This window comes from Apostichopus japonicus, chromosome 8, assembly GCF_037975245.1.
Source record: "Apostichopus japonicus isolate 1M-3 chromosome 8, ASM3797524v1, whole genome shotgun sequence".
In the NCBI taxonomy this organism is placed as follows: Eukaryota; Metazoa; Echinodermata; class Holothuroidea; order Aspidochirotida; family Stichopodidae; genus Apostichopus; species Apostichopus japonicus.
The window spans coordinates 19783217-19810833 of record NC_092568.1 but is presented as its reverse complement, the minus strand read 5'-3'; the positions used below and the strand labels follow the sequence as shown (position 1 = coordinate 19810833).

Below are 27617 nucleotides of genomic sequence, written 5' to 3'. Positions count from 1 at the left end.
GACGGGGTGAGGTGGGTGGGGGGGGGGGTGAGGATGAGGATGAGTATGAGAAGGAAAAGAGGAATACTGAGAGGGAAGTGTAATGAAAATATGGATACATTAAGAAAAGAAGAGGAATAAGAAACTAGATTATCCATGATTAGCCTGTTTTCTACGCATGTTCTCAGGGAGATGAAATGATTTCCCTCTCTACTATTACAGCCTTAAGAATCCATCAGGTTCGCGTCATCAGTATACAGACACTTACACTGTTATCCCCTTTTCTTTTAGCACTGCGAGAAAAAAACAAAAAAAAAAAACCATAAAAAAAAAACAAGTAAAGTGGCTAAAGACCCATTAACCAATAGAAAATGAAATGAGAGCTCCACCCCAAACAAAACAGACGTGCCTCATTCGTACAAAAAATATGAATGATAAGTTATAAGTAAATAAAAATAGGGAACGTTTGGCTATTTTGTGCGTGTTATGTTTTGACTGGGCCACTCCCCCGACCGCCGCCGCCGCCGACGTTGACTGGATTTTTTTGTCGGTCAGGTGTGTGAGATGGACTGTGCGCACGCAGCAGTGCGGACCGAGCTTCGTCTCATTCTTTCAAACGCACTACTACTACCGCCATTTTCAGCGCAGGGACGCCAGTCTTTGTTCGCTATAAAGCCCTGTCCACCGCTTCACCGGCTCCGGGAGAGAATGTCACGCCGGAAGCAGGACAACCCTATGCAGCTTAAGAGAACCTTAACGGGTAAGTCTGAAGAAATTTCGTTCTTTTTAGGCTCAAGTTTTGAGGAACTAATTTTACGGACATAATCACTTAGTACGCTAAGTTTCGTCGCCACTTGGTCAAGTGCGAGGTTGTTAGTGTAAACACGGAACTAGACCGGCCAATGTACAGTTACACTGTTCGCCTGGTCACTCGTCTACAGCAAAACTTTTTCAGATCAAATTTTGACCAGTTGAATTGTAACCATTTTCTAAGATTATGATATCGATGTGACGGAAGAAACATAATGAAGGCCTAACATTGACTAATTTCTCGAATAAATTCATCTGTATGTAGTTATTAGGCGCTAAATCGGACGGAAACAGAATGTGAAACGGTCAGATACAAGAAGGCCGAGCTAAAACACTGTTGTGCAGTAGTAGTACACTACGGTATATATATGCAAGCATCAATGCTGAGTGTACGTTAACAAAAATTCATAAGATCTCTTTCAGTTTCTGTATAACAAGCGTGATTTTTGCCAGAGAAAATTATATTTCTTGCACAGAAAATTATTAATAGTGTAAATATGGATGTTCATTTAGAAGTAAAGATACTGCAATTCGTATCGGAATTGATTTGTTCGTAAAGTGTTTTGGTATTCGGTTACGTATTTATCAGTCACAGTATACTTAGCACGTTATAGCCTTAGATTTGAACGTATTGGTTCTTTTCTGCGATATGGAATGGAAATAATTTCTACTAAGCCCTGTGGTTTATATGACAGTTTTTTGAGACCTATAGCCTGTTGCATCTTTCTGAGACAGCAAAGTTGCATAAATACATCCTTGTTGGTCCTTAGTTTCTAGATATTGTCCATTAGTTTGCAAATCTAATGATGTAACTGGTTGGTGTAAGCCTAAATCATTTAAAATTGGAAGTTGATAATACATTTGGACCTTTTTTTATGGCAAACATTTCCCATACTCATATGCAACATAGGTCAGAACATTCACAGTCAGTATTATTAGAAAGGAATTCACAAATATGTCATGTATCAGTTCTATTATTTTCCTCTTCTATTGGAAGATATTTAAAAGCAAAGAAAATCAGTTTAACTATTAAACATAAATGAATAAAAAGTTCTACAGATTTGGTAATCCTTTCTATGGTTTCATTCCCAATTTCAAATTTAGTTTCCAATTGTAGAGATTAAAGAGCAGTAAACATTTCTTGTTGTAAACAATTTTTAATACAAGTCTAAATGGTTTTCAAGAAGCAAAACAATTATTTCCTTTTTATTCATAAAAAACAACAACCTGCAAACACATTCTCTAGTTTTTAGACAGTAGATAGTAGAAGCTACCTTGTCTGCAATCAGATAGTAATAGGTGACTGTTTTCAAGATGATAAGAATATGTTTCTAATATATTTTTTTAATTAAGAAAAGACAAAGCAAACACACATGTATGGGTAGAAACATGCCAAGCTTGTATAGGAGAGTTCATCTATCTTAGATATGGTTAACAACAGAGTAAATTTTGTAAACATTCAAGCACGGGCCTTGACAAATTGAACAATTTGTTTGGGTTATTCTGCTGTGTTTTTTTCTTTGAAATGGCATATAAACTTCCTGGCTGTATTTCATGTATTTGAAGGATTACAATATAGTCACTTTGCTAGACTAGGATTTTAAGATTTATACCACTTAAAGAATAAAGTGTTGCTTTATTTTTAAACAGGAAAGAGGAAACAAATATTTATTATTATATATTATGCATTGACTGTACATATGCCAAATGAAAGACTTGATTTTTGCTTTTGTTTCAATCAGTTAAATGATGGTTTATTTAACCATTACAAATTTCACTTGGATTACAGTTTAAGGTAGGCCTACTGTAGCTTTCATTGAAGGAGTGTCATCAATTTCAGAACAGAATTTCCATAGTTTCTGGTATCTATCTAGGCTTATTTAGTTGAGTTAGAAATTTGGCATTTTTAAAACAATTTCTTCTCATTTTAAAAATGATCATATATATTCAAAACATGTAGGAAACACTTGAAAGTATAGCATGGTTTGGTTCAATTTTTAAATTCTGATTGAATAGAACTTAGAAGTAATTTAAAATTACACAGGACTAATATGTGAAAGGTATAAAATAACACAGTGCCTAGGTAAGTACTGATCAACTCAATTTTAACAGCTCATAAGCACTTCTACTTGAAGTCAGTACAGTGCATAAATATACTGAACAGAGTTAAATAGTAAAGGATTAACTATATTTTGTCTGCCTGCTTATAAGTGGCATTTAGTTTGAAACAAAAAAAGACTATACAAATTTTCATGAAGCCAAAGTTAATAACTGTAAGGCTGCAATATATACTACAAAAGAAAGTGAAGTACACTAAGATTAAAATATACTTCTGCAACCTTGTTTTAATATTCTAAATTAAAACATAAGTATTGTACATTCTGATTCTATAGTCATAACATATTAAAAATGTTTTAAGTATAGACTACTAGTAACAAACTATTTACAGTAAAAACAGGTCCTCACCTGACAGCACCCTGATTTCTTTCTTAATTTTTTTTGTAACATCCGATCAGGCTAAATATTTACTGAGTGTTGTAAGGAACTATTTTAAATTATTACTTATTGTTTTAGCTCTTAGGAAACTTATTTGGTACAGGATTGAGTTCAAATAACTTGAAACAGTAGCAAGAAACAATGATAATACTAATATGCTGCTTCTTAACTGGAAATTAAACAAAATTACTTGTTTAACAGGGCTGATTCTGAAATGCTGAGAAGAACAATGTTACTAGAGAGACATCTAGCTCTCTTAAAAAAATGTTTATAATATAAAAAAAAGAGAAGCTAACAGTCAGAATGTAGTCGTATAAATATTACCTCATCCTGTGGGATGATTATGATTTTACTGTTGAGACAATTTTTTTAAAAGAAATTCCATATTTGTCTTTGGGACAAACATTACCCCCAAAACATCATTAGAAAAATGAGTCTTGAGTTGACTTCAGGTTTTAAGCTTAAAATCAATTATCCTGTACAATACACTCAAGTAATTTTTCCTTCACAATTCATGTTATTGTTAAGTCTAGCAGATAAATTATGTTGTCATTTTCCATTAAGGCACTCTAAGGACTGTTTAAAGGAAAGCAGAAGAAGAGAATACAAAGAAGATAAAAAAAGAGTAAATAATGCCAAGAAATGAGAGAGAGAGAGAGAAAGAAAGAAGACAATGAGGGGAAGTGTGCCAAGAATAGATGAGAAAACAAACAGTGTTGTTGTTGTTGTTGATAATATGTGATGTATGTCATCTTTCAATGTCAGTGAACAAAATGGTGGACAAATTTGAGAAATTATAAAAAAAGAAAAAAATGTTTCCTGCAAAATGTCAAGTATCTCTGCCACTCCTGAACTCCCCTCTCCCCTCACCAAAACATGTTCAATGTACCAGACTTTTTATTCTTTTTTTTGGGGGGGGGGAGGGGGGCTGTATGTATCAGTTATACAGTATATTGATCATGCTGCAGCAATCTGCTTCTTATGTCAGTTAAAGTTGAACCTTTTCAAGCAACATATCTATTGCTTTTGAATCAAACAAGACAACAGCTATAAATTTTATCCTTCATGAATAAACATACATATGAATATGTAGATTGTTTACACTGGTTGCAAATTTCCAACTATTAATCTGTGTTGCAGATATAAAGCTAAAAAATCCTTTTGAATTTAACCAGAGAGTGGACTAGGACTGTAGTTTTGTTGTTTGTAAATAAGGTTACATTATGCCACTAACTGTAAAAGTCAAAGCTAATATTAAATATTTCATATCAATAATGATCTGACACCAGTGTTTTGAAGATGAAATATCTTTGTCTAAATCTTGGTAAATTTGTACTTCTGCTTTTCATTTTTATATTCCTTTTCCTTTTTCCACTTTTGATGTAAATCCAATAGGTTCTTAATTGAAGTGATTTTCTATTTTATCTTTTTTGTTCATTCTGCTCATGTTGTCAAGTGGCATTTAAATTTATCCATTTCAATCAAATTCTGCCCATATCTTTTTTCTCTTTTCTTTTTTGACTTTCTTGTTTAAATATATCACAGAAATCCCTGGGATCATATATCAATGATAAAAAATAAAAAAATAAATATAAAGATTTAGTCTATATGATCAACTGATATTTGAACAGTTGGCAAATATATGTCTTTCATAGTGTTTTGTCTTGTAGATTAAATACATGTTAAATGCAGTTTTGGAGACAGTATTCGATTATTTGAACACAAAAAGGACTTTTTTGATTTATCAAGTCAAGCAATGCTTTCATAGTGGTCAATTCTTCAGTATATATAGTCCTGTTGAAACCATTTTCAGATTTTGCAGTGGCTATCATTAACCACATCAATGCATATTGTTGCATGAATTAAATTTGATGGGGTTTTTCCTATCATACATACATTGAATCCGCCGAAATGGTCCGATAGAGTAGATAAGGTTCATTGGCAATGCAGGCTGAATGTTTGTTAGTCTTTAATCTTGTATTATATACATGATGAAATGAGCTTTTTGCATTCTAGTGGCTACATGGATAATTCTTGATCAGATAATTTACATAATTAATTGTTTAAGAATTGACATATATATGCATATATATTTAAACGATTGTTTCAAGATTGATTGGAGATTATTTATCTTAAAGTAGAGAACTAGATATCTTTTACAGTTTTTATACTAAACTTTCCATGTTCTTCCTGCTAAGATATTAATAAATAAAAAAATATATAAATTAATAATTAAATAAAAACATGAAACAATCACAAAACAATCCCCCTCCCCCCACCAAATAAGATACCCTTGTATATCCCCCTTCATCAAAGAAGAAGCTTACAAAAGTTCCATATTCCTTGTTTACATGTGGGGTCATTTGTATTCTTGAAAGTCATGTGAATCTGTTAGTAAGCCACGTAGCATATCCATTGGATGCTTATAACCTGGGCAAACATCCATATCATAAGTGTAAACATAGGTATTTTGAGAACTGGTGCTGAGTTGGGAAGAGGGAGGGGGGGGGGGGGAGATAACTTAAGCCCTAACTTCTGCAAAAATAGGTGGAGGACATCAATGTTTAAATTATATGAAAGGAATTTGCTATTTGGTACAACTTTATTTATCAAGAGTAAGTATAGTTTTTGCAGCAGATGAAATATTTTCCTGGCTGCAACTCGATACCTTCGAACTTTGGTTACATATGGTGTCTGATTTGCTGTATTCTGCCTTAAATTCACTATGTGATCATCATGTTATATCCTTGATATAGCTTAATCCACTATGTGATCATCATGTTATAATTATTTGATATAGCTTAAAATTGCAAACAGGAAACTTAATTCCATGTCGAGAAAAAGAAAAAGAAAAGGGAAGCAATGTTACCTTAAAGCTTCAGACCTGATCCCTTCAAGTTAGAACTAGATTATTTGTTGCTGTGTACAGTAGTTCAACAGCACCTGACAGTGTAAGTGTTGAAATATTTGTAATCATATGAATTAAAGAATATGAAATTGCCAAGTCAAGAATTGTACCTACAAGGACCTTCTTTTAATGCTGTAAGGAATTGGGGAGGGGTAGAAGATTGGTGGTGAAGGGAGGGGATGAGGAGAAGAGGTGAGATCCAGAAGATATAGGGAGATTAGTAATAATGGCAAACCTCACTTTCAGCTTTGCAAAATATGATGCATCACATTCTTAATTCACATCTTAAATCATCATTTCGGTATCAGAAGCACCAATTCGGATATTGGACGTTTCAATAATTTCTGTAATGTTTTAATTTGTAACTTATGTGGTTGTAAACAGTTTACCACTTAGTATGTATTATGTCTTCAAATACTGTATGACATTTTATCAGCCAAAAACCAAAAAATAAAGAAGAAAGATAGGAAAGAAATCAAAAGCTTATAATTGTATATATAGTTACTCTAACACAGAGTAGAGAAAGTATATTATTAAACCAGCTCTTGCTATATGAGGATGGATTCTTCATTTAATTGTGGATGTACGTCGTCGTATCAAAGATTTTTTTTACATTGAGGGGCAATCATTGATCATCCCATCAATGAGCAAGTTTCTTACGACTTTTGGAAGAAAGTTCGTCAGATAAGAGCTTGGATCTTTGAAGGAAGGGTTAAAATATAGGTGTATATAGCTGCCAAATATAAGATGTATTTAAAAGTTTTTTCATGATGAGGGATTCTGTGGTTTGAACTGATCAAAAGTGATCATTTACATACATATTTTCTCTTTGATGAAACGTTCATATGTAGGTGTATCTACAGTAAACAGTTGCAAACCGCATAGCATACATATACATATCTGTAAAACATGCAAATCCTAAATCGTAACAGTTCGGCCATCTTGCAGCTTGAGTATTATTGAGCTCTATGTGGATGCCAAACATACTTGATTTAAAAAAAAAAGAAGCTATAATCAATTGGAAGGTACTGTCTCAGATGTTACTCAAAGTTGCCTGAATGATCCCTGGAAGTAAACAAGATTAAAGGTTTTTGATTTATCGAGACCACAATGTGGATACATGGCCTGCCATGATTCATGTTGCTGACTGTTGCATTCACCGTCTTCGTGGTTGGTTCCCCCCCTTTTTTCTTCCATCGGACCCGCAAAATACAAGTTTGGATATTTGTACCTGATTGTATTCCCAGATTATAAACCGTCTGTGAATACAAGCATCTGTCTCAACGTCATTGTGCAACTCCGGATCATGAATACATAACGTACATACATAACACTATAGACAGCTCTAACTGCAGTCCACTCTGAGTCAACTGCCATTAAGAGTACATTCATTATGCTGTACTATATATCCTATATATATATTGCTATCAGGAAGCACATTACCAGCCAGCAATGCCAATGTCAGCGTGTTGACCTTTGTGGAGAAAAAAGGGGAAAAAAATGTTTGGGAGCTGACTGGTCAAAGGGCAGTCTGCTGCGATGCCATGTTCTATGCTGTGGTGTTTGCTTTGGTATGTGGTCTTTATGTTAAAGTAAAGCAGCTAGATGTGAATGTTAAATTATAGACAGGACATGACTGTAATGTTCTGTGGGCTGACAACAGGGTTCGTTCACATGAGTGGCTTGCTTATAACATACATGTACATACAGTACGTACTAAAATAGGTCTGCTAACATGATATACTGTGCTGCATGCATCATGTGCAAGTACGGAAGGTATGTATGTTTGTATACATACATGTGTACATGAAGGGTGGTAGGTTAACAGCAACAGCATAGCATATATTACACTTCATGATTCAGTATGGCCACATCCTGTACAACATAACATTGTTGCCACCAGCTTCCTGTACTTTAAATAGGTTATGTGCCAAAAGACGAGAGTGGCTGACATGAGGAAGATATAACCTATTAGTACATCGATCAGCCTTCCTGTTCCGGGTTCCATGAAAGAGATCTGTGACTTTGTCAAAAAAAAAAGTTAATGTTACTTCTTAGAACTCGATCTGTTCATGGTGAACTTACTAAATATGGTATTTAAAGTTCTACTAAATATAAGTCACTCTGAAGACCCAAAGAATTCTGGAACTCTTTTTGACTGCCAAATCAGCAGTGGTATCTAGTGTTTACTGCACAGTGTACTAAAAATGGATTGGTGTAAATTACTAGTCCACTTGCTCCACTGGCTTTGTAAGAGTTGATGGTATATTTTGAAACTCAGCCAAAAAAATATGCCCCGATCACAAGTAAATAGGGCTACTGTACAGCCGAGCTGCATGAACAGACATAATAGTAGCTGTGTTCATATACAGTAGGATGGTTACTAAAATCATTGGACTGGCCAAAAGTAATAGCCCGACTACTGTAAGTACAATGTTGGTGTACACTGTACTAGTCTGTCTACTACAGTGTCTAACTCAACAGGTCAAAAATAGGATATGATGTCATCATCAGACCACCTTGTCTAGCTAGCTAGAGATCCATGATGCAGGCAAGAATCTATTTGGTAGAAGTTTAAGTTTAAGCTGCAAAACCTGTTACAATGGCATTGGGCAAACATTTAAGTTTAAATAATGTGATGGTAATTCAGAAGAAATTTAAGTCTGGCAACCATCATCATTTAAGACAGGTATCCAAAGGCCAAAGACTTGAACAAGTCTAAAACTGACATCATCTATAGGTAGAAAGTACTGAGTAACTAACTGTGTAAGTTGAGATGGATTTCTTATTTATTACTTTTTTTTTCATATTCATTTGAGAGCAAAAGGTAAATTTGAATATTTATGTGCCAAATTATGTATGTTTGCTGGCATATTTTCTAATAACATCAATAATTACATTAATCGTGAAAATATAGAGGAAAAAAAACAAGGAAAAGCTAAGAGATTTTTAACTCTTGATAGCAGTCAGTGACATATCATACATTGACAAAGTGGCAGTCTGACTGACCGGACATCTGAACCACAAGACCTCTGTTCAGAGCAATTTTCATAAGAAAAAGTTAAAAAATTCTATAATGTAATTGATAAATATAATGGTTCGGTTAATGAGTCTGACAACAGCTTGATATATTCCAAGATCTTACATTTACATACACTCGCAGCTCTACATTCATATTAAAGTGAGCAGTTTAAGGACAATTGGGTAAAAGACTTGGGTTATACTGCAAATTATGTATGTAACATTTATCAAAATTCACCTTAAAAAAGTTAAAAACGTTTCTCAGTGTGGGTTTTACTCAAACACATTGCTTTTGTTTAACCAAGTTCTGCCGAAATCATAATTTAAAACACAGAGAAGAGCAAGAACAGCAAAAAAAAAACTAAAAACGAAGAGCTATGATGGTACAATCAAACTTCAAAGAGTTACAGTACGTCCCGTCGTATTAGTGATGCGTTTCCATAAAGAGTTTATAAAACCAAATAGGGTGACATCTTGTCCTGTTGTGACCTTCTTATGGTGATGGCTATACACAACATATGATGTGCGACAACTTTCTTTTCAGCATGCAACAAATTGTTGTTTACAAGCAAATAAATTAAATGAGGTCAAAATATGCGAAATGATATATGTTCAGAGCATCCTCATACATGTTTTGAACCGTTTTGCGAGTATCGTCACAAAATAATAATTTTTGTCAGCTCTCCAAGTCGGATGCATATTTGAAAGGGCAATTTATGTATATATATTGATGTAAAATCACAAAGAAATTGATCGCCTAAAATGTGTATTATGGTGCACTTTGGCATATATGAGCTGTCAAATTTACATATTTAACGTTCAACAGCAACATCACTGTACAAGATCATGTCAGCCACCACCCTATCAATGTTCTCTTCAGGAATATGTTGCACAATCTTTTAGAACATCTATAACATATAATAATGTATGTAGATGTATCTTTTACAGCAGTTCTTTGTCATATTTGATGAGACTTTTGGTGTCCAATAGAGATGATAGTATGCTGTGAACACTAACAAATGTGTATGTTATTTTATATGAACATCATGATCAATATACAGCAATAATGTCTTATTACCATGGTAACCAGGGATGTGCTTGTTGCACTGACATTGTAGTGTTTATGTCTGCAACTACTTTTTTCTTTAATATCTTTTCTTTCTTTTCTTAACTTTGTGATGGGAGGGGGGTCAATTTTTTTATGTGCCTTCAATTGTTTTTTAGTTTTTGAAATACCAAGGTCAAACAGTCTTTGACCTCCTTCACCTGATGTTATTTATATATATTTCATTTTAAAAAAATTATAAATTTTATGTAAGCTGTTTTGTAGTCTTAAACAAGTCAATGGTTTTATTGTCTAGTTATTATCCAGATTTATAAATATGAACATGGGAACCTTTCAAATAAAGTGATTATAACTTGAGATTTGAACTTGATGAATATTGTTTTGTCTAACAGCTGGACAAACATTCCAATAAGTACTGTACAACTCATTGTTCATTTCACAGCTAGATGACAAAATGGCTAGAACTTTTAAATGATGAAATGACTACCATACCAACCATCTTTCTTTATCTAGATACATGGCGTCCTTTAAAAGTTACATCACAAGACATCAGTAATGTTAGTACATTGAACAACCCATTCAGGGGTTCGTCTGTTAAAAGTTTCCACATTTCACATTGTTCAAAGGGTTTTTTGTTGAAGGTGAGGGGGGGGGGGGAGTGAGGGGGATTAACTTGTATATATACCTGTACATGTCATATTTATGGATATTTATGTCACTCAGCTGGACACTAATGTGTGCGGTGGTGTCATTTTGCTTTAATTCAGAGCCTTTCCCCTCTCCCCTCCCCCTCCCCCAACCCACCACAAAAAAGAGAGACAAAAATAGGAGAAACTTCAGTTACTTTGATGGAAACAAGAACTACTACTGCACCTCAAGATCAGAGAATCAATTTTGTTTCTGCAAATTTTAGGCAGCCTTTTTTCCTTGTCATGGTTTAAACAATGTTTAGGAAGCTGTGGAACAATTACTTGAAGTAAATTCAACGGAAAATTGCTACAAACGATAAATTATTGTAAGAGATTGTTCTAATGCATGCACACTAGAGTAAAGTTGTAGGAATATCGTCATTGTGTATCTTACTTTAAAAGCAATTATTTAGGTATTATTCGAAAGTTAAATATGACAGTTAAATATGACAGTTAAAGAATTTTAATATGACAGTGAGCGAATGTCTTTTGTCTTGAGATCATGTTAGCGTCCGTTTACCATCTGAAAGTTGAAGAAAGGGATTACTGGTGTTTTGATAACAATACTTGAATTATGAAATGTACACTGCCCAAGAAAACCCAAGTTCCTCAACTTCCCTGGAATGGTCACTCTGATTATGTGGGAATTGTAATAAAACAAGCGCTTTAGTTTATAGTATTTCAAATCACTGAGTACCTGTATATATAGATTTAAAATCAAAATGAATGATCCATTGATATTTGTAAGTTATATTTTGTGGTCTCTTTTAAGAACATTTTACAGTATCAAACGTTCTAACTCATAACACACTCAACAATGTACTGTTTCACGATTCCAAATGACAAATAATAATTCACCAAGCAAAGTAACCATATGTGTAAATTTTCATAACCATGAAATCTGGGAACTCGTTCAACTTTTGCGAAATCCAGATACAACTACTGTAGGTGACATAAGGGAGACCTTGACACAGGGCTTGAGATGGTAGGTGTGGCAGATTAATGTTCAGCGGTGTTGAATATACCACCTGTTGCAGCAACATTGCTGTGAGGAGGGGAGGGGGGGGGTGGGGCTGCTGGAAGGGTGGATTAGGTGTCCATGTATCTGCATGTATACTTGAACATATCATATTGAACATGAAGTCGCGTAAAATCACCTTCCTCCAAAACTGTATATAGTCGAGTGACCTTCATTGTATCTGCGGATTCTGTGGAACGATATTTATATTACACACATGTACAAAATATGATACATGTGCAAGTTGTAAATATGTGCATGGTCAGATAGGTGCATGAGCTAACCCTGAAGAAGCTTGTGCATGCCAATGTGACCTTTGAAATAAAGGAAAAATGGTTAAATAAATTATAGCAACAATTTCTAAGCTGAAATTAACGAATTATGAGAATTCACTACATATATATATATACAGGAACACAGAAAACAAAACTTTCAGTTCTTGCTGCCTCAAGAGAAATTGTATTTGAAAAACATTCCCCCTCCCTCTTCCCTTCCAGATAACTAAGAGAAGCAAAAAAAGGTCAAAGTAACAATGACTTTCTAATATTGCCAACGCCTCCTTGATTCATTAAAAAAGCAACATATCTTGTCAACTGTTTCCTAAAAGCTACAAAAAAAATATTTGAAGTTGAGGAAAGAATAACAAGTTAAATGTCACGTTGAGTCCATGGAGATAAATACATGTACGTTTTGGCAGTAAAAATAGAAAATAAAAAAAAAATCTGGTAAATGGTATCTAGTTTTGATTGAATGCATTTGGCATTGGCCAAAGAGTTATCAACAAAAAATTTGTACATTCCTTTGGCAGAGGTACTCCCTGCATCAGAATTTGATAGCCTGAAAATGTCAAAGGTCAGTTGAGGTTTTGGGGGGTCAAACATTGAAAAGTGTAGTACATAAAAGCCTGGGGATTGTCTTACTGTGAAGTGGTTTTGCGAATATTACAGTAGGTGGGCCTTACATTTTTCTTTAGAGTGTGGGATAATATGCATAGAGTTGAATAAGCTGCATATAATGTATTATAGGTAAAACCTTAACTGTTCTACTGGTTTGCTCAGACACACTTTCAGTAAGTCCTTGCCAGGACCTTTCAAGATTCAGTGTAATTAAGTGATATTCAGCAGGATCAATGCTTTTTAGCACAATTTCTTTTCTTTTCTTATAATTTTGGGATGTACATATTTATTTGTAAGAAATGTAACTAAATTTTTGGGAAGAGGGATAGTCCTCACATACATGTGGTGAGTTGAAGAAATGTACATACTTTGGTAGGTACCAAGGTAGTGACAGGTCAGCAAAGGTCATTATCAAAAGGACCTTGACTGGGATTATTTGGGGAGGAGGGGGTCGGGGGGAGGAGGAGGAGAGAGGGTGGACTACGGCTTCAAATCGATAGTGGGTTATATCAGTAACTGACACTAATACCACATAGGAAAGTCTACATAACTTTGTATTTTAAATAGAGCAGCAGATCAGGCAAATTTGCTCCAGATTGTGAAATGTGATTGTGAAAATGGGTTACACATGAAAGTTCAAAGGTCAGAGGTCAAACCTGAATATCAAAGAGAGTTTGAAATTGCTTATATTGTTGCTAGAGTTTTACTCTAGAATATTCTGGCTAGACATAGGTAGAGAAGTTTGTTGGCATGTGGGGGGGTGGAGGGGTGGGGGAGGGTGGAGGGGTGGGGGAGGTTAACTCTAGAATATACTTGGTAGATATAGGGAGAGAAGTTTGATGGCATTTGGTGGGGGGGGAGACTGGTGGAGTTTCTCTGATTCTTATCAACTCATTGATATATATGTGAATCTATATAACGGTACTGTTTCTGTAGCTGTATGCATACTGTCACTAAAAAGTTATCAGGTGTCATACACTTTCCGTCAATATTATACTTGAAAACTACTTGTTGTGCTGTCGAAATGTCACCATGGTGATAAAGCCATGCATGCTCGCTGTTAGAACTTAAGCGGATGAACGCTTTGAAATGGAAACTCAGTGTCCAAAAAAGTGCTCTTCCTTTGTCATATTTCAATGAGTTATTCAAAAAGTGAATGAGAAAAATTGTGGCGATTATAAGTTGAAGCTAGACTTTCTGTTACAAACAACAGTCCAGCTATGTAGTATAAAGTAGGTGGCGATGTCCGAAGGTATTACAGGAAAATGTATAACTTCCTGATCGTACTGGATTAATAGTAAAAAAAACAAAAAAACAATACATATAAATACATACAAACAGACAAACAAACAAGCAAACAGGTATTAAAGCAAACATTGCTGAAATGGATGTTATGCCGGTGGAGTATGTTTTCAATAATTCAGATATTCGTCTCTCCTGTTTGACAAGTCTTGATTTTTATAAGAATCTACTATATTTAACATCTTCTGCTACATGGTTCACTCAAACATCAAAAGTTGAACTTGCAATTGATTTGCACTGACAAGTTTTGCTCAAGTGTTTTTTGCAGCAAGGTGCCTGTGCAATGGACCATGTAGTCTTTATGTTTTTATAAATTACACCCATGAACGACAGAATCCCCATCAATTAGTTGCAAGTACGGTACTCGTCATCGTGGGAATTAAGTAACGCAGCAGCTCCCATTTCTCTGCAATTAGCAGATTTTGGCAACTCACTAAGCAATTGTCTCCTCATCCAAGCTTTTATTTTTATGTCAAAAGATGAAAGTAAGTAAGAAAGAGAGAAAGAAAGTTCCGAAATGGTGGGAGCATTTCAAACTTCTTGCAACTTGATGATGTCTTTAACATGATGGGACGGTCTGTTTCTTCTGCAATATATGCAGCCGATTTTAACTGTACATTAGAAAGATAGATCAGAACAGCTGTTCGTTGAGCGAAAGCCGGACCATCGCCATTTTGTAGTCTTTTGTTTCACAGATTTACTTCCAAATAGAAATATCAAAAATTAACCAACTGAATAATGATGTTGATTCTGCCGACTGATATATCATATCTCATGACTTTCATCGTTTTGAAATAGATACTGCAAGTCTCTCTCACAGAACTTTAAATTTGTTGATATATTCCTGCTTAGTCTACTTGTTGAATATGTTAGGGTTCAGATTTGGGGGAGGGGGCTGGGGAGAGGGATCGGGAGGTATGAGACTGGAAGGGGCAGACTGCCAGGAGGGGCAGGACCATGTGGGGACAGGGATAGGTCAGGTAGTGAAGGGGCTGGGCCAGTGGAGTCCAGGGAGAGGGGGTAGGGAGGTCAGGTAGAGAAGGGGCTGGGCCAGTGGAGTCCAGGAAGAGGCCAGAGAGACACCAGGAGGCCTGGACTGGGGATGGGCTATGACAGTGAAGAACTTTTATAGGCAGGAGTTCCAGGTAGAATGAGACAGTCCAATTAATATCCAAATATTTACCTCAGTCGTAGATTGCACAAGTGCTCGACTATAAGCATTTTTGCCTTAAGTTTCTTTAGAAATATACATTAAGGATATTATATGGATATATTTGTTGCTTTATGATTACCATTGACCTGTAGTGGGTGTAAAGTGGTTGGAGCGACTGTATCAATTAAAAACCTGTTCACACATCGTGCACACAGTTTGCAAACAGGAAAATAGCAACACACATTATTCATACGACTAAACAGGTTGACATGATATTAAGAGGAAACAAAACTGTTATTTGTGTCCGTTCATAAAATTTATGTAGGAGAATGAAAAAAACAACAACAATCAAACATATAATCAAAGGAACAAAACCAATGCTGCAAACCATGTGTTACCGACTGTTAAGTCGTGAAGCTGGATAGGCTACAAGTTTGCACTGTATACATGTAACATGTAGAGGTCTGTATCGTACACAACATGACTACATAGACACATGATACATGCCGCAGTCGCATTCAACTCGGGCCACATGCATGCTCTCGGTTCTATCCGCTCCCTGCACAATCTACAGTATCTACAGTACTAGCCCTGTGCCATCCTGCCTAACAACAAGGCATTGAATTTCACATTGCCTGAAAATCTTCCTAATCTAAAAATATTACCAACTCTTGAGTTAATTCTGTGATTCAACGCATGCTTAATACATAATTTGCACAGCTAGCTCAAGTTCAACAACTGCATGTGCATGTGCGAAGCCGAGCTTCTTCTTCTTCGTATGTTCTCTTGCATTAGCCATGCAATGTGATTGAATGTGTCAGTCTCTCTCATCAACCAGGATGATTTGCCTGTGGCTCTCCTTCTCAATTACTGGCCAACGTGGAAATAAAAAAAAAATAAGGGGGAGAAGGAGAAGCAGCAGCAGCAGAATGAGAAGCAGAAGAAAAAGAAGAAGTAGAAGGGGAAAGCAAAAAATAAAAGAAACAAGTTAAAAAAAAAAAGGAAACGCATACAAGCACACATATTCAGTGGCGGTTGTATGAGTGTACAAAGGAGGCAGTGTTTATCTGGCTTTAGTCTATAGAACATTGGGTGAATAACATAAACAGTGAGTCGCTTTCGAGAGTATATATATATATATATATGTATATATATGTTTGTGGGGTGCATTGAGCTCTGTGTGGCTCCTGTAGCATTGATCAGCTGTATGTCGTTTTATAGGGGAAAACATTCATGTGCAATGTGTATAGTGAGGAACATTAAAGATCAAAGGTTACGAGCGTGATTGGAGGGAACGGGAGTGACTGGTGGACTGTTGGGGTTGATTTCCACAAGGATGCAAGCAAAGTTGCTATAAATCATAGCAATGTATTACACTCGCTGGTGGAGAAGGATTAAATTTAGATGCCATGTAGCTAGTAAAGAAGAACTATAAGAATAGGGAGCTCATGATCATCCAGAGAGTGAGAGCTGAGAGGCGGAGATCGAGCTGAGAGAGAAAGAGAATGATAAAGAGAGAGTCAAAGCTATGGAGAGAAAAGACTGGTGGGCTCAAAAGTGTCAGGTTTACAGTACAGTGTGTTGTAATGATTTGTGACATGCCTGTAGCAAAAGCAATGAAATATTAGCTACATTGGTTGGAAGCTGCATTATACATGAAACGAAATGCATTCATCATAATGTAAACAGAGGGAGTATCATTAAACATGTATGGACTCAGTATCATGATAAGATGCTGGTAGTAGCATTACGCAGTCTATATATATCGCACCTTCAACGTATTAAAAAAACTTGAATAAGAATTTTTGAGTTCTGCATTATGTCTGGTTAAACATACACAATGCTTTTTATAACTGTCTGGTGTGTACAGAGAGGTCTTTGCACACTGTGGCCTGTGTGGTATAATGTCCATATATACATATACATATAATATTGGTCAGTGCTTCAGTATGTGCTTATAGTTAGCAATTTATATTTAGTAAACACAACTGTATTTGCACGTAGTGGTTGAGCTCAGAGGTGACCGAATCAACTGGAAGGGGTATCCCATGCAGGGAGGATATCCTACATGCATGTGTTAGTAATGTGGGTAGTTAAATAGAGGGGGGGATACAGGGGGGGACATGATTTCCATGATTATGTAAAGGATGAGGTGAGACCTTGGCATTGTTGAAGTGGTCTCTAATGTAAGGGTGTTCAGCAAAAAGTTTTTAGTTTACACATGAAATGTTGCATTCTGAGGAACAAACCACCTCCTCCCCCCCCCCAACCTCCCTCCCACTCTTCACCTTCATCATCATCATCATCATCATCATCAGCCAGCTGGTGAAAACATTCAGATGGGAGATTTTTTGAAATCCAAGAGGATATTTATAAGTACATGTACCTTGCATTTAAGTAGACCTAATTTTTTTAGTCTAAATGTATGCCTCAGATTGCAAAATTTGATGGATGCCTTAGAATGTAACAGAGAGCCGCATTCAATCACCCCACAGCCACAACCCTCATTTCGAAAACGTTTCCGTCTCCCAAATTCAGTGTAATAATTTAGCCTATAAATGGTGTTCTTTTATGATGGGATACTATATACATACGGCCATTTATTCCTTCTTCTGACAATAGGGCAGGAAAATATGCTATGGCAAGCTATCTTTCGTTCGATTCAGAGGGGGGGGGGGGAGGGGGCGGTGGAGGGGTGGTTGTGGTGAGTTGTGGTTCAGTCCTCATGGGAAGATCCTGGGTTGTGAGTCTAAAAGTTTGTGGACCACTGCAGTATAGACAGGGAAGAGTAATATAACCTTCCCACAGTGCAAAATTCAGTTCTGTTTTTAGCTGTAAAAAGAAAGATCTGTAATGGTTACAAATATAAAGCTGGATATGTACAGAGTGGTATAAACTTCCTAATGTTTTCTTCGAAAAGTTTCAGCTCAGTTTTACAGCGGCCGTATGTAATAAGGACACAAACAAACAAACAGTTGACTTAATTTAATGGCGTCTTGTTAGTGCTTTTTTTAAATTTTCATTATTAGTGAATTTACATCTAATGTACTCTTTGGCAATAGAGTGGACTGAATCCCGATCTCTCTAAAATAATCTCTGTTTTAGTAGCTTACAGTAGTTCCATGCAGTCTCTCTCTATACATTTTGTGAATTATGATAATTAATTTTTTTACTTTCTGAATACTTGAGGAATTAACAGGGAAATAAAATGTTGGAAAGTTTCTTTTTTGGGGACTGAATTGTCATTCACATGTTGTTTTGAATCTAAGCATGATCAATGAATGTAGTTTAGATGACTAACCAGTGTGTAAACATGTCACATTGAAAGTGTAATTATCAGGTTTAATTAATCCTTCCATCAGTCGAAGAAAATGCAAACTTGATGGTTGCTTGCGTTTTACTAGTGGCACACTAAATGGTATTTGGAGTAAAAATCAGTAGTTCTCAGCGTCAAACTGCAGTAACAAGCAAACTAAATTGCTCAAGATTTTTAAGGTTAATCTATTAACTTTAATAACTGTTAGTTCCTCTGGTCAAAACGTTAAAGGCTACCAAGAAATTATTAGTGTTCAGTTTATTTTGATTAGTCGTCCTCAAATTTACGACATGCATCAACTAATACTTATGATTTTTGTAAGCTTGGCAAAATGAAATGTTCCACTGTCAGTATATATCTTTAATAGAAAACATCAGTCGCACGGCATTTTGAGTTCGATCTCAATTTCTAATGATATAAAATATGGCAGTTTTTTTCTTGTGAACGGCATTGGTTGTTGTGCATCTTTCAGATCATGAGGGCGGTTGAGGGTATGAGGTCGTTTGTATTATTAGCTGAAATAAAACCCTTCATGCCGCTTTTAAAGACTTAGAGTATGTCTCTTTGCTGATTGGATATATGTCCTGTCGAAGTGCCTCTTGCCTGATACGATCTGGACGAAATTACTGTGTAATATTTTGCTTTGTGTGATGTGTATTTTGATGATAATTTTCAAATGACCAGTTCACACGAGAAGACAAAACAATTCTCATTAAAAGTTCAGAGATGAACAAAAAATGTCATAATGCCGAATATCGATCGTCGACTCCTACGATGCAAAAACTTAACCGTTCGACGAGTTGTCAAAATTATGTGCAGAGCCTGCCCAACTAGTGATTGGACCGTGGGAATGTATCCCACATCCTAAGCATTTTACGACTATACTATCCACATTTTAAGTGTCTGTAACGAGGAGCACTTTTGTGAAAGTCACTACGCAGAACTTGAGAATTTGAATGATTTGGACAAGGCTGTCTAATATAAACACAATGGTGAGTTCATCTTCTTTACATAGATTTCCTTTCACACAAAGTAAAAGCATCTTTCATGTTTCTTTGTAAACGACAAAGAGTAAATTAGCAGCACATTGATATGTATAGTAAAGGAGTACTTTGCCTGATCATTATTGCCTTTAAATGGTGGAGTGAATATTTTTTTTTTTGTAATCAAAGAAGCTGGACCTTTCCTGAATCTGCATAAAAATTTCTGGTATGGTTGACTAATAATTATACTCTCTCTCGAGTAGAGGGAGGGGAAGGGAAATTTTGGGGGGAGGAGGGATAGGAGGGGGATATGTATTACCACGTAATATTTAAATGCGATAAGATTACGTGGTAATGTCTGTAATTTCCACATTTGGTTTAAAGCAACAAGAAAACATAAATTCCTATGTTGTTTCACCTTTTTTATTAGTTAAATTGTAGAGGAGTGTAGCTAATCTATGTTTTTCAACTCTAGCTACTGTATATATGTCCGATTATATCATTTAAACGTTGTTGTAAGTATAGTCACTCTAATCCGTTACGCACGCAGATGAACGTGAAACATTCAACACAGTTTTCCACGTTTAAGTTCACACTAGTTCTAACAGGTTAGCCAAACTCATCCAATTCTCCTTTCCTTTCCTTTTCTCTTTTTTTTTTGCCCTTGAATTAGAATATCTCGTAGAAAAGCCCAAAAAAGAAGAATAAAGATTGGCAGACTGTATTTGGTTGAGAGGTTAAAAATCAATAATTTGCCCCCGTACACAGACCTGCCACATGGACACTTCACTTTTGCCTCGCACCAGTTCCTCCGGAGCTATAACACTGTGACGTGCGGAATGTGGTGGCTTTTTCCTCCTTCAATGTATAATGAATCTATTTGCATTTAACACTAATGTTTCAATTTAGTTTGCCACTAGGCTCCGATAGATTGCTCAGCACATAATGAGATACAGTTTCAAGGAACTGGAATCTCGCTGACGGTTTTGATTTGCAACATAAGAGCAACGCTCCCTCCGTTCGAATGCTAATGACACGGGTGATTTTCAGGCGTGCTGAATTGAGTGCGCATACTGAGGTCCAGTGTCAAGCGCTATTCGCCGTGACGACGGAGTAGCTAGGACGTGGGGTCTACGTATGAAGGACTTTCTCCCTACCATTTGTGCAGAAGCTCTCTAGAGCTGACTTTTTAATTGCCTAGAGAAACTGAGCTGGTACCATGGTAGTTTTAGTGAGAAATGTTTGCAAAGAGTGTGATGTGCACACGGGTAACAGACTAAATTTGGGCAAGAGGTGAATAGGTATATATATGTAGGTAGATTAGTACTATAACAGAGCATCTATCTTACAATTTCTACGTCATCTTATGAAGAATTTCTAATGTGACTCGTTAATGTCCCTAAACGTTTCCAGTTGGGCCATTCCATGCTGGAGATGCTCATTTTGATCAGAAGTGACCATAATGCAAGTCCATTTTGTATCTCAGATCCAACGGACATCATTCTCGGCTGCATAAATCGAAATGCGGAAGAATTAAGAAGGGCGTAGAATTGTGAAGACCGAAGCAGATTTTAGCTACTCCAGACGCATGGAAGAAAATTTGCAATGTAGAATTTTTTTTTTTTTTTTTTTTTTTTACAAATGTGAAATTATTTAAATAATACCGTATTTATAAACCATAAACCATACAAGCAATGTCTCAAATTATCGTAGAAAATATTTTATGCTAATAGTGCCAATGGGGGTGCCTGGAGATTATGTTAATGGACTGTAGTTGCCTTCTTGGTGTGGGATGAATTCCGCATAGAGATCCATTCAGCAGCTATATTACAAGCAATAATGAGGGAAGATGGAGAGAGGGGTTGGTGGGGGGGGGGGCTTGAAATACCTCAATATTACAAAAGCAAAGGAGTCTGAACAGTTATATCAAGGAACAAGAAATTAGGGTACGAAAAAGAGTGGACATCATTCATGATCATCAAATTTTGACGGAGATTTATAGATTCACTTTGCACAATTACAGTGACTTTGTTTTTAGTTTTTGTTCTGGATGAGTCATGAAAATGTTGCCAATTTCATTTTCAGATCACTGATGGCTTGAATTAGTTAGAAGTCTGTAGATTATAAGTCATTGGTACAGTATAAATGGGTATTATGTATAAATATATGTATGAGTGAGCAGTGCTATATTGTGGTTTTTTGAATCAATAAGGGCCCATTGTATCCTGTGTGAAGTCAACGTACTGCAGCAGTATTATTTATTCAGTGATGCTTTCCACAGTTGCATGCACATAGTAGTATGGTAGTATTTTAAGCACTAGATTCTTTAATGTACTAATGATATATGGCTATGGGCTTTAATCTAGACTGTACCTGCCAAACTGAGAAGCAGAATAGTCTAGTGTAACATCACAATTGTGCAACCAGCTGTTTAAAAACAAATTTTTACCGGTGCTGTGACTTTCTAAATTGAAAAGCTTCCAAATTTTAGTTTTTTTAGTTAAGTTTAATTTTGAGTTTAAATGTTGAATTGGAAGCCACCCGACTTGCAGAAAGTTGTAATCCATAAGCCCATGCGGGTTTCACCCACATTTGTGGTCGCCGCAAAAATAACTGCTGATTATAATTATTATTAATTTTACAGATGATTGACTTTCAGGCAGAATTATATAGTCTTGAAAAAACAACAACATTGAGTGCTAGTATTTGTTTCTGTAGCTGGTACTTCTGAACTTAAATATACTTTATATCACTGGAAATGCTCCTTTAATGCTAAATTGATGATGCTGGTGGCTCCCACAGGACTTCAATGTTTAAATTTTAAGCCATTGTTTATAATTCATTTTTACATAACTTACATGAGCTCATTGATGGAAGATATACTTATTACTGCAACTTTAGTGTTACAAAATACACTTGGTCATAAGTGTACTCTTTGATACTTTTTAATGTAGCATAACAATCTAGCATTACATCTATATGTTATTTTGGTTACATGAGGTTAGTAAAGACAAGCCAGAGTGTTGCCTTGTTGTATGTATGATTGCTTACCAGTCTGTAACAGAAGCAGTAGTTGAAATGGGGGGGGGGTGGGAATTTCAAAAGACTTTGTAAAAAGCAAAGGTTATATTGATATCAAAATCTAAGTAATAACCAACTTACTTTCATCATGAAATAGCAAAGAATTCACCTACTGGTGTCATTCAGAGATGTGACACTAACTTGACCTGTTGTCCAAGGTGGTACAATATATTCTGTTAAATGATCTAGTAGCAGCTCAATTTAGTAAAACATAATTTTGATCCAACTCTGCATTTTGCATTTGGGTGGGCAAGTTTTCATCAATCCTGCAATATCCACGCATGAGTTGATGAGAATCTGATCAACACATGTATATGACATGAGGCCATTCTGTTGCTGGTAACTTTTCCAATATTAAAAGTAACATATATAATCTACAATCTGAGAAAGTTTTTGTGTCCCTCGAAATGTAATCTTTTTTTTATTTGTAAAATGTGCGTCTTTTGTAACTGTTTAGGTCATAATATTAACTTCCATAGTTATAGTCATTAAAGCTTTGAAATTGAGTTTCCAACAAAATAGGATTAGATGGGATGGTGAGATGAAGGAGCAGTAGAGGGAGGGGAGGAGAGGTGGAAGTGGACTGGGGCAAGAAGCGGGAAGGAGGGCAAAGATTAAAATTGAACCTTGTGGTCTGCATGCTGCTTTTAGCATCTATTAATAACACTGGTAATGAGTTGTTTGCTTTCTGGCTATTGCAATTCATCTGGCCTTTGAACACATACATATGATTATAAATGCAGATGTGTAACATTAGCTGACGGATGTGTTGAAGTACCCACTTTTCATTCGCCATGTCATGCCCAGACAGTATACCGAATAACTTCTGTGACGTGGAAGTCATAAACCATGAAAGTTGAGGGTAATTACACACGTAGGATAGGGCGAGCATTAATGTTGTCTGCCGAGGAGTGGGAAGAATTGTACGCTCCGTACTTATATTACCGGCCCATATATGGTTTGGCAATCAAATTAATCAGTATTCTAGGGTTCAACGAATACCACCAGCTGATGCAACTTGATACAGTTATGCAAATTCAATCAAAATGAAACGAAAAAGCCGGAGCACATACACTTAAATGATCAAACAGGTTTTCCAATCTATGTGCTAGCTACCTATATAGATCTATTGATATGAAGCAATGAATTGGTTTCTGTAATTTTGATTTGACAGACTGCTGCACATGGAGAATGAAAAGAGTAAAGAAAAAAAAAGAGAATATCGTGTTAAACTAGAAGTAAAAGTTGTGTTTTCAAAAAATTTATTGCCAAAACCCTAGATAAAAAAGAAGAATAGTTATGGATCAGTATAGGCCATATAGCTTCACAAAGCAGGGTTGGCATCCGTACATTTAGTTTGACCAAACGTACGTTGTGGATATACTTTACTAAAACTCCAATGGACTTGCACAGCAAATACTGTATAGTTTCCCTGTGGCTGGACGGGGGGGGGGGGGGGGTTAGGGGGAGTGGGGGTGGAAGCTGGGGGACATGTAGAGGGAAGTAATATTTCCTTTTTGCAGTAAACTATTCAGATGAGACCCATGACAGGATATGGCCAATATAGTGGTTTAAGCTGAGCTATGCTGTTTCTGTAGGCATACTGTATTCAAAACTTCAGTATGAAATGTTCCCCGAATGGAAATGAGGGCGGTATTGAAGAAGCATGCGTAGACTCTGGATGTGTGACCTGATTAATTCGCAGATTACATTACAAGGGCCCTACCTGTACCACATAAGATTTGTCACAGGAGTTCTACTCGTAATGCGTTAGGGTTGGCATGTAATATGCATTTTGGAGTAATCAATGAGAACTTTAAGTCAGAATACACCCAAACAGGGTTATAGCCACGCCGGCCGGCGGCAGCCGGTGGTAACCGCCACTCACGCCTGCCGGCCGGCATTGGAAGTGAATAAACAGTCCACCGGCCGGCACAAAAAATAGTAAAATGCTTGTGAAATACAACAAAAGTAACAAATTTATCTTTCCCTTGCCGTAAAACATGATAATAACGTCACCTTTTTCTGTTATTTGCCCCTGGACCCCACCAGGGGCCCTTAAGCGGGCCCCTGGACCCCCGGCCGTGAGATGCGAGAGCTTCGCTCGCTACGCTTCGCAAATTTATTTAACCAGCACTCACAATCTCCTAGCTATAACCCTGCACCCAAATATATGTTTGTTCCTGACACCTTTTCTGCCGTGCAAGCAGTCATTTTCGTTATTGATATATATCCACTTTTTGTTTTTATTCAGAGCCAACCTAAGTTACCCCTATCAGTATAATGGTACTAACCAAAGCTTCAGGTACACGGACTGTTGTCTAGGGGATTACCAATTTCTGTATCAAAACACAATGTACTTTAACATTTAAAGACATGTTAACTACATAATATTATCAATATTTAGTAATTTAATAGTACCAAGTACAATATTAATGTTCCTTTGAAAATTTTATTCTACCTGTTGAATGTTGTTGCTAACATTAACAAACAGTGCCAACCCTACAACTTTAGTATTAGCAACCTTTCTGAGAATCCAACCTTTCTGAGAAATTCAAAGGATCTGTACCAAATGAAGTCTTCAGCATTGAGTATAGCATTTTTGTACGTTGTCGTGTCGGATGAATCTAACCATAATAGTAGGAACCGACTTTGCAATCCACGTTATAATCATTGCCAACGTTGCAATCCACTCGGTCCACCTCACAATTTTGCAAGACCGTCTGTAAACGTGACTCCATATTTTTCCCTTTCGTGAAACCAAGACGTTCAATTTTTTTTCTGTAACTTTTGTACATTAGTTATAGTAAGGGAGCCTATACTGTGCTGCATTGATATTTTAGGCTTTATCAATACATCATAACAATTAAACTTGCCTGTTAAATGTGCTGATTATGATTCAGGTTTGTTTTAAGTATACGATATTTGCCGGTCTGTGTAAACTTTGCACAATTGTCTGCTGCATGAACGTGTACGTATAAATGTGCAAGTATTCTGCATTAAAAGTTAAAGGATGTATGCATACATTCAAAGTGTAATAACCATGCATAACCATGCATACAGTCCTTAAAATGATCCCAAAGACAATTAGACTGTCTCCAAGCAATCTAATCTGCCTGAACATTGGAGATTAGCACGCAAGTGTTGACTTAATGGTTAACATTACCACTGCCGACCGCAAATATGCTAGAAAAACCAAGAAATGGTCATCAGTGTTTCAAACTAGATAAACTAGTTGTTACAGCCACATTTGTCAGAGGATTTTTCTTTCATGGGATTGCAGAAGGAAGGACAGCTGGGTATTATTTTATGCCCTGTCATTGGGTACTCTATGGTTGTTATTTTGAGGACTACCTTAAGTACGTATCTAACTCTTAATTAATGTCGATCACATACCATATCGGTGCATACTTCTTGTCTGATGTGTGTCAGGCCAGTAAACCCAAGTGAATCTCTGATAAAAGTTCATTTCATTTTTTTTTGGCATGAGCAGAACCAAACTGATCACGCGGGGAATCAAACTGTTTCCACTCGTTCAGCATGGAGTCAAATAAAGGGTAAACACAGGTTAAACTCCATCATATGCATCACATTTAGATGTTGATGTTTTTAGTGAAATAATATAGCTTAGCTACACCAAGTATCAAAGCTCCCCTGGATTTCAGTTACAACTTATCCTGAGTTTTATCAGTTACACAACTCCTGCTGGTCAATCTCTCTTAGGGCTGAACCTATAAAAGGAACCTTTTTTTTTCTTCCTCGATTGGTCTGTTGCCAAATTTAGCGGCAATTTGATCCAATTCTATCATGTATTAACCTGTAGACTTCAGATTTCATTCGATCAAAATGAGATACGGCTTTTATAAATATATATCTATATAAATATATTGCACCATATTGACAGTCATTATAATGAAAGAAAATTAATGAATGTCTTAGTGTACTATTTTACCTCTTCATTGTTTGAAATGACAATAATTTATGAACTTCATTGCTTATGCAGTGTTAAAGATCAATTTCTGTCAAAAATTGACCAAATTGAACAGTTTTTTTTTTTTTTTAGTAATTTTTTTTTTTTTATGTTAAAGGCAGATCTGAACGTACAGTTGGCATGACTGTCTGTACAGGATATGCTTTACTTTGTGTTAGGCTAGTTGTGTAGGCTTTGTTGAGGATCAGAATATGAAAAGTTGTAGCAAAATCAGGACAACAGCAATGCAAATTCTTTGTGCCCCATGCATGCAAAGCATTGGCTCAATTTGCATTGTAAGTCTCAGCTTTATGATGAGTGACATTATCTGGTAGTGAAATTGCAGAGTTTAGGACCTTGGAAACCGACACTGAGTTTGTATTATCATTGTAAAATACTTTCTGCAGTTCATATTCCTAGAAAATTTAATGCTAATACAAAATTCAATATTATAACCTCCCCCCCCTCCCCACCCCAAAATAATTACCGTCAAGAAAATGAAAAGGGAACATTTAACCAATGAGTTTTTATTTTAAGGATAACTCATGTAACTTTATTTTAAAGCAGTAGCCAGCTTGGATTTGCAGCAACTAAACCTATAATGTTTCTCACTCAAAGATCTAATATAGATTTTAATTTGTCAGAAATTATCATTTCCATGTCATTCTGATGAGGTTTTCTCCCAGAGTATTTTTCCTTACATTCCAGTAGTATTTAAAAGCTATATAGGCAGCACTAAATTAAGTTTGTTGTGTACATGCGTTGTAATCCGATAAAGTTAGACACCGATATCAGTCCAAGTATAATGCATATTCCTAGTCTGTTCATGAAAATTGTTGCCAGCCTGTTGAAACATTAAAACTGCACTGATTATAAGACAAAAATAATGTATATATTTCTTTTACATTTTAGAATATTCTTGAAAATTA

The 27617-nt window shown here is 36.0% G+C and overlaps 1 protein-coding gene across 1 annotated transcript in view; it reads left to right on the top strand.

Annotated features, from left to right (window-relative positions):
* Positions 1–350: 350 nt before the first annotated feature.
* LOC139970938 (B-cell lymphoma/leukemia 11A-like) overlaps positions 351–27617 on the top strand; it is a 112538-nt gene continuing 85271 nt past the window's right edge. The window contains exon 1 of the mRNA XM_071977016.1: positions 351–739. Within this exon, the coding sequence (XP_071833117.1) occupies positions 544–739 (196 nt within the window). The 5' untranslated portion in view covers positions 351–543. The remainder of the gene's footprint in view (positions 740–27617) is intronic.